Source organism: Antechinus flavipes, chromosome 3 (genome assembly GCF_016432865.1).
Source record: "Antechinus flavipes isolate AdamAnt ecotype Samford, QLD, Australia chromosome 3, AdamAnt_v2, whole genome shotgun sequence".
NCBI classification, from domain to species: Eukaryota; Metazoa; Chordata; class Mammalia; order Dasyuromorphia; family Dasyuridae; genus Antechinus; species Antechinus flavipes.
In genome coordinates this window covers 51,383,952-51,392,578 of record NC_067400.1, presented here as the reverse complement: position 1 = coordinate 51,392,578, position 8,627 = coordinate 51,383,952, and the positions used below count along the sequence as shown (strand labels likewise).

The window sequence follows — 8,627 nt, the reverse complement described above, 5'->3', positions numbered from 1 at the left end:
AAGGAAAGGGAAACTGTTTCTTGATTTTATTTGGATGAATATTGATTGATTGGAAAAAGGCCCACCCTTCCCATGATCTTGCTTCCATCAGTTCTGTTTTGGTAGAAAGGAAAATTAACAATCTCTCCCAGTAAGAAATGAGAATGAGCCATCATCATTTCCAATATTATTTTTAAAAAGTTATCTTGAAATGTATTACATCGCCTTTCAAATAATTACAAAACCAAATTGCTTAAAATCATTTATTTTTCTACAATACATTTTTTTTCTTCAGGTCATAGAACATTATGATGTAGTCCTTTCTCCATTAACTTTCAATCACTGGAGAAACCATATTCCAATTTTTGCACTAGTCACCAAATGTGTTCTCGAGTGCCAACCCTGTGCAAGGCACGGTCCTATAGGACGTAAGTTTGCTCTCCCCTTGCAGCACTTTCAGAAAACATGGGGTTAGTTGCATGTACAGAAATAGCCTCTTCTATAAAATTTTCCATAAAAAAATAATGGGTATTTATTTACAAAGTTTGTAATACTACAAAGTAATATTTCATATTAGTTCAGATGCCCTAATTGATACCCCATTAGGAAAGCAAAACTTGGATTTTTTACTCATATTTAAAATGGTTTAAAGCAGATAGTGGAATACCATATACAATTTCTAACGGACCTGTCCTCTGTGATGGTAAATCCTAACATTACATTTTTTATAGAAATTAAATGTCAAATCATAAGTCCTTAGACACCATTAATTTCTTAACAGCATTTTGAAAGATGGGGAGGGGAACAAAAGCAAACTGTTTTGTTGCAGCTAAAAACAAGATATATGAGGGAATGCGTAGCATTACAAATTTGCTGGAAGCCACTCAGGCTTTCTGGGTGGCTGGCTACAACAGTTGATGATTTTACTTTTTAGAGCTGGCATAAGGGTTATACCTGTCAAGCACTAATGGGAAAATTTGAACTGGAAAGTCTCAAGGGAGTATTTTGGCAGGCTTTGATTCCAGACCATAAACAGCAGTTATGAGCAACAAAAACACTCCTGAAACCTTGACCTCATTTGTGATGGAGTGCAATGGCGCCATTTGCCACTGGCGCCCGACACGTCCCGGTGGACTTGGCACGTTCCTTTTAGGGGACTAAGCATCCAGGACAATGTCAACAGGTAAATGATCCTGGTAAATGGTGCATTTTAAAAGCTACTTGTAGTCTGGGAGAAGGGTGTTGTGCTATGGCAGTAACAGGTAGCAATGCCGTTGCGAAGAGGGTGGCGACTCAAATGAACTACGCCAGACTCCTGAATTGTGCTGTGTAGAAGAAATCTGTAAGGTCTCTCAAACTACTTGGAAATGGGGATCCATCGCATTGCCTTTCAATGGAAAGGACAAATATGAGGGAGACCTATGGAGTAACCCTTGTGTGATAAGTGCCTCCTTACTTGCATGATTTTATTTTTTTTCCCTCAATAGCATTTTATTTTTCCAAATACATGTAAAGATAGTTTTCAACACACATTTTTGTAAGATTTTGTGTTCCAAAGTTTTCTCCCTCCTTCCCTTACCTCCCACCTTTACCCAAGAGAGCAAGCAATCTGATACAGGTTATAAATGTTATAATATAGTTATAAAAATCCTTTTAAACATATTTCCATATTTGTCACGATGCTCTTGCAGGTGTTCTAACAGGAAGCCCTAAAAAGGAAGCTGTTGGTGTCCTTGTGATGGGAGTGTCTACCAGCAAACTCCTAAGGGTGCTCAGGGAAACACAATAAAGCACCATCTTGGTCCACAGGGGGCTCAGAACTTGTTAGTTCTTTTTACCTCTCACTCTATTTTGGTTGCCTTTCATCTCTTCATCAGCTCATCAACCAAAGGGTGAAAAGTCTATTAATCAGAAATGCACTAGTGGTATGAATTCTACAGGCCTCTTGGTATGGATTTGCATAAGAAATTATACTATGAATACATATAGCAAATGTAAAATAGCATTTCCCAGAAATGGCTAATAATTTTTTGACAAAGCACTCTAATTTTTTTGGAAGTTGGGTGGGATAAGGGGTCTGGTGAGGAAATACTGAGGAGAATCGGAAGACCTGGTCTTAAGTACTAGACTGGTCACTTACTAGCTGTGTGTGACTCTGGTCAAGTTACTCTGAGTCCCAATTTTGGGGAGAATATAGCTATTTGGCCTGGTTCCCAGGGCTTGTATGAGGAACATCATGGTTATAGACTGCAGAGCTCTGCAAATAGAAGGCACCGTGCTATCTTGTTCTCCTGACCCATCTTTTTCTTCTCAAACATGTTGTAAGGAAAAGTACATATTAAGAAGGCAAAATTGTGACTTTTGGAAAACTAATGTTGCTGTTTAGTTTCAATGAAAACTAAGCAGAAATATTTGGCTTCCCACTTTGTGCCATCATCTTGGGGTTGGATGTAAGCTTCCTGAGTTTCGGTGGAATTTTGATTATATGCGTTCTGACTGTCATAACCTTGACTCTTTTTTTTTCTCTTAAGTTTCTCAAGGCAGAGACCATGGGATTCATGGCTGTATTCTTATAGTGGCTTATACTGAAGAGGTACAAGGTAAATGAATAGTAATGTTTCTTTTCAGGCCCGGCACTTCAGGTTTTACATAAAATTTAACTAACCACATGGGTCTCTGATGGGATCCTTCAATACATTCAAAGAGTTCAATGTGGAAAGCTACTTTAGGTAACTCATCTTTATGATTTCTCCCCATTTCTGACAAAGCAAGTTCCTATACAAGTTCAAGTAGGCTGTCTTTGCATCAAAATATTGCAACTGGATAATGGAATGATACACACTTTATGGAAATTCTTCCTTTTGATGTCACTTTCTACAGTTCCATCTGGGAGAAAACAAATTACTACTGAGCAGTTTACTGATTAGGACTCAAACATATCGAAATATTTCTTGGTTTATAGATGCCGCAACTACTAGTCTGTTTTAAACAATCTATTAAAGCTTTCTAAGGATATCTAATTTTAAAATGGTTATGGTAATGCCTGAGAAATTATACAAATATATACGTAGGTATATGCCTGAAATACATTATAATTTTGGAATTTGAAGGGCCCTTTAGGTAGCAGATTTTATGGAACTATTTGGAGTTTGGATTTTCAAATAAATCTAATTTCATCTCAATCTGTGTTTATTGCCATAAATAATTTTTAAGGTCTTTTATATTAGTCCACAATGCCAAAGTTTTTCTTTGGTGAGAACCAACTGACTATGAAAGGTATATATTTTATATAACAAAAGTGCTTCTGAAGAAGTGGTCATAACAGAACTTTAGTAACCCAATCATAGTTTAAGTTCAAAACACTTTACAGTGAATTCTCTCCAAATTCATTTGGTGTTTATAGTTCTAATTTTCAGGTCACCCAGAGTCTGCTTCTGGAGAGAGTGCCAACCTCCTGACTTGTTTTTGAATGTGTAATATTCATCCTAGTTAAACTCTCCCACACTTTTTGGAATATTAATGAAAAAAGAAAGTTTTAATCTAGTTACAGCAACTCATTTAGAAGCAGATGCCACACCCATGCCAACCACAATTCTGGCCACAATTACTTCCCAGGATCATTACTTGACAGCTCCAAGTCCCCAGGTCGAGTAGTCAGATAATTTACTACCAGGATCTTTGGCAATTTACCGCCATGTTACATTGTCTGGGCAGTCACTGTTCTCCAGAGTTATTTTCTCCTTTGCCAAATGAAGATATTGAACTGGAAGGTTTCTAAGGTCTTTTTCAGCTCACATTTATTCATTAAGGAGGGAGAGCTCAAGGTATATTGGATTATGTCTACATTGATAAATTTGTTCAAGAAATACTTGAATGAGTTGTCTGTGAATACAGAGCTGTGAACACAGAGGGTGCTAATAACATTTCCCCAGTGCACCCTGAAGTAGAGTCACTGCTTTATTTTCCTAATAGGGTAAGCAAACCTCTTCTGGTGAGAAAACTCTAGAATAAAACAGAAGGAAGCAAGTGAACATAGCCATTACTTACTTATGAAATTATCTAGGGAAAGTGTGTTCTCAAGAGCAGAGGGAAAAGGGGGCACATTTCTAACAGCACAGAGCCAGGCAAGGAATGATGTAAAGACGCAAGGCCCAAGTTCAAATCTGGTCTCTGCTCCTGACCACTTTTCTGAGCCCGCTTTCTCATGTAGCAAATGAAACAGCTGGATATATAACCTTTCAGGTCCCTTCTGACTCTATCTTATGAGGCCAGAACAATGTGCTCGGATATCATTCCTTACTCCTATGTGTTCTACTCAACCATGGCAACAAAGGCCATCCACCTTAATGCTTCCTGAAGTAGCTTGTGAGCACCAGGACATAACATGACTTTGAAGGGAGAGACAGGCTCAGACTTAGGGGAAACAAGTGTAAGTAAATCTGACTTCAGTGCCCACCATGGCCTTTTTCAGGACATTTGGTGGTGATGGGGGATGAGGGAGATAAATGTGCGAAGATTTTTGTTTTCTTTAGAAGTTTTTTTCTGTGCAAATTGCTCTGCAATTTTTAAAGCTTCCTCCACAACGATGCTGAGCTCTCATCAGACTGAGAGCAGAGTAATCACAGAGAAAGAAGCCCTTGGTTGTGGTGTACGTGAGAGGGCTGCCCTCTACTATCAACAGGTAAATGTGACAAACTACAGGGAAGGCTCCTTTAGAGCCAAAGGACCCCACTACTGGGCACTTTCTGAAAGGGGCCAAGAGCTTCCCTTCACACACAACAGCCTAAATAGAAAGATGATCCAGCTCTCATATGCCTCTTCTTCCACTCATTTGGCATCTGAGGAGTTAAGTAACAACGGCATTCCAACAAACATCCCCACTTGGCCTCTTCTCATCTTGGTGACATGATTTAAGAGCGACCTGCGAGGGCCAGCTCCCCTCTCTGCCATTGACCAGCTGTGTGATCTGGGGCAAGTCCCTCTGCCTCAGCTACCTTAACAGAAATGTGAGCAGGTTATTATAGGCTCCTAAGACATCTTCTGGCTCAAAAGAATCTAAAGATTTTTTAAAAGACTTTAGCTGGCTGCCAGAATTTGCAAGATCTCCGAGTTACCAGTTCAACAGGATGTTCAAAGATGGGTGAAAGAATAATTCTGGAAACACATGGAGGTTTCATATTTGACCACGTGCTTTACTTTTAAAAACTCTGATAATTGTGCAACAGATCTAAAGATAAGGAACCTGGGCCTTGTGGAGACCAACTGTGAACACAGTGGCTTTTAAGTCTTTGTGGTGGAAACTAAAGCGGTCTCGTTCAAGCCCAAACTTTGGAAGCAGAGATGGAAAGGAGGAGGCAACAGGTCCAGTGGAGAAAGGGAGAACAAGAATGAAATCTGAAAATTACACAACTGTGAAAAATCATTTGTAGGTTCTGGAAGTACCATACTTTTCCCTCAGGCTTTTCTTGGAGAGTTCAGAGGGGTGGGATTCGGGGGGTAGGGATGGGAGGGGTCGTGTTCATGCAGTCTAAATATTTGGAAGCTGTTTGAAGTGAGTTTATTCCACCTCACAGTCAAAAGGCAGTTTTCTGTCCCTGGGTTTCACTCACCCCATCACCCTCACTCCAAATTTCTTAGTCACAGAAATATGCAGGGCAGACTTGTCCCATATTTTTTTGGGGGGAAGGGAGGGGAGCTTTTTGAAGTCTGCTAGCTTTATGGCCATTTTCTGTTAGCCTGCCTGGAACGTCTCTTCCCAAATCCATGCCAAGATGATTTCTCTATTCAAGAAACTAGGACTAAGACATCATCATGTTATCTTCCTGATCCCTAAACTACCTAAACTTATAGTAATTACATAATTTTGACAGAACATTCCCTCAAGTGGATCAAGGATCTTAGTCCTTGTTTGCAGAGTTTCTGAGCCTTACTAAAGATCTGAGGCCATTCTAGGTGTTCACTGCACTACAAAACATTGACCCCTCCCCCCACCCTCTTATAACTTAAAAAATATCCTATGAAGTATCCAATTTATAACTATGAGATCAGTAACTTTTCTAGGAGGACAGATACCAGAGTAAGCCATGTGTATTAAGTCCCCAGTAAAAGACAATATTCAAATCGCTCATTCCTTTGCCTCCCACAAAATTAACATTTAAAAGTAATTTCTCCTTTTATTGTCCGTCCTCTTCAAATTGAGGGTATTTACAGCCCTCAAATTAATTTTCATATTTGTATTTTATATTTCTTGTTTTGAATAGTATAGGGTTTACTTTTATTTTTAATATTTTGGATAGCCACATGTTATACCACAATGCAGAAGCTTTGGTTATTTCTCCACCTTAAAATGGTATCACATTGTGTCTATTAAATGTCAGGTTAAGAATCTTGTGCATAGTTTCATATGAGTTCTCCAAACTGCTAAGATACTAGTAAATCTATTGTTTTTCTGATGTTTTAAGACATATAGAGACTTTCAAATGGTTTACATTGACTGTTTTCCTGGAGTTCAGATTTGATTTGAATGAGAGTAGAAAGAGGGCAGAGCTAAGAGATTCCTAGGCACATGGGTGGAATTTTGCTTTGATTTTTGGCCTTCTCCCTTTTCCTTACTCTTAGCTTTAATACCACAATGAGAAATTTTTTACATTTGTGACTTAAAGATTCTCTCCCCCTTGAACTCTTCCTTTTAAACAACAACAGAATTCAATAGTGTAGTATTCCTAACAGCATCTTTGGCTATGAAACACTCTACCCATTCTAAATCCAATAATTTGGAAGCACTTAATATTCTATGAAGTTTCTATGAAACCAAAATATGGGCCAGTTCATGAGAGATGCAACGTACTCATTAAAAGGTCTAATGTAATTAAGAGGTCAATAGGAATAATGAAATGTAATGTAATAAAAGTGCAGGTGGGCTTACTGATTAGCATTTTTCAGATATTTTCTTTTATGACAAAACTGAAGTCAATTGCTTTCAGTTTCACAAATTTTTGACAGGACAATACTGTCAAATGAAATATAAGCAAGCATTTCAAAACTTGAGCTGTTATTCTATTCTATTTAAATAATAATAAAAAAAAAAAAAAAAAAAACAACCTGCCTGAATTGCATTGGCTAATAGTTTGATTAAAGCTATTTCTACAGTTTCCTTCCCTGTAAAATTCCAACGTTGTAGGCACTGGCAAAAGGCAGTGCTAGCAAATATATACATGGAAATGCTATTAGACTTCTTTTGTCTTCCATAAATAGCCCTAATAAATTCTTTTGCTTGCATTGGCTAACTATCCTGATTCCAGTTTTTGAATGTGATAAATTATATCTGAAATATCATTGAAGTAAAATTATTGAGCTGTTCTTCCTACCTCTTTGACAAATATCTAAAGTGGCTGGTAAGTGACACATATCATTAAACAGGCTTTCCTACTTCAAGAAGTCATCACTCAATACTATTTTAAGACTTCAATTTCTAGAGTCAGTTGAACAAACATTCTAGGTACCTCATCCATACAGTACAAAAAGCATAACTGTAAATATTCATCTCACCATTTAACAATAGCACAGCCAAACAATATAAGCATGAGAAGTATTTTGGCTAAGGAATCTTCCTTGTTGCACTCTCAGTGCTGAGAAGGATGATATGGGGGTGGGAGAAGACAATGGTCCCACATTTCAGAAGGTAGCTGAATTTCATTCACTTTGCAAGGTCTTCAGGGATTTCTTTACCTCATTCATAGAGGCAAAGATACTTTGTTTGCGCTATGTCCTAGTGCTTTGTATGGCCCGAGTCTTCATTCGTACTATGTTAAACTTCATCTGAATTTTGATGTCTTTAGTTGTGTTTCTGTCACTGAATACACAGTGCAAACAAAGGCAAGAGCTGAAGCAATCACATCAAGAATAAGAGCTCACACTAAAAACACACACGAGCAGCATTTTGTAAAATTTAGCTTTTCTACTGTCTTTATTCTGGGGATGAGGGATCCTCATCATCTTCATCTTCATCCTCATCATTGAAAGAACAGGGGGTCTCGCCTCGGGACTCAGAATAGTGGGATGTCGCGCTGCTGGATTGCTGACTGCTTGGGGCAAGGAAGTGCCCAGTTGCTAAGGCCACTTCAGCATCCAAACAAAACCCTTGGTTTACACTATTAAATAATTAAAAGAATACACACATGCATTAATTTCCAGGTAGAATATTTAAGCTTTGACTGATAAAATAGACAAATGAAAAAATGCAAATTTGGCTCATACAAGACCATAGATAAATCTTTTAGTGAGTTTCTAAATATAAACTTTTTAAAAGTTATAATATAGACCTGTTGCTCTCTCTCCACAAACGACTTGGCTCTTTCTGTTCTGTGTATACTTTATAGAGATTTTATATGAATATTTTGGAAGCTTACCTTGATTGTGATAAATTGGAACCACTGGTCAGATCTAAATTTGGAACTGATTGGGTTGAATTCAAAAGAAGCCCCTGATTCAACCATGAAGGTCCTGTAGACATATCTAAAAAACGCAAAAAATAGGAAGTATATGTGGTATAAATAAGGCTGATACTGTTACAGTCCTAAGAATGGTTGGAAAAGTAAATAGATAAAACTGATTTTAACTGAAGTTAAGAGGTTCTCTTAAATCTACCT

General features: G+C 37.9%; 1 protein-coding gene across 6 annotated transcripts in view; it reads right to left on the bottom strand.

Moving 5' to 3' along the window:
* Window positions 1-228: 228 nt before the first annotated feature.
* Window positions 229-8,627, bottom strand: part of TFDP2 (transcription factor Dp-2) — a 165,625-nt gene continuing 157,226 nt past the window's right edge. For all 6 annotated transcript variants that reach the window (XM_051983346.1, XM_051983348.1, XM_051983349.1 and 3 more), the window contains 2 exons: window positions 8,388-8,493; window positions 229-8,129 (listed from right to left, as the gene is read on the bottom strand). In XM_051983346.1, coding sequence (XP_051839306.1) covers window positions 7,946-8,129; window positions 8,388-8,493 — 290 coding nt within the window. In that variant the 3' untranslated portion in view covers window positions 229-7,945. The remainder of the gene's footprint in view (window positions 8,130-8,387; window positions 8,494-8,627) is intronic.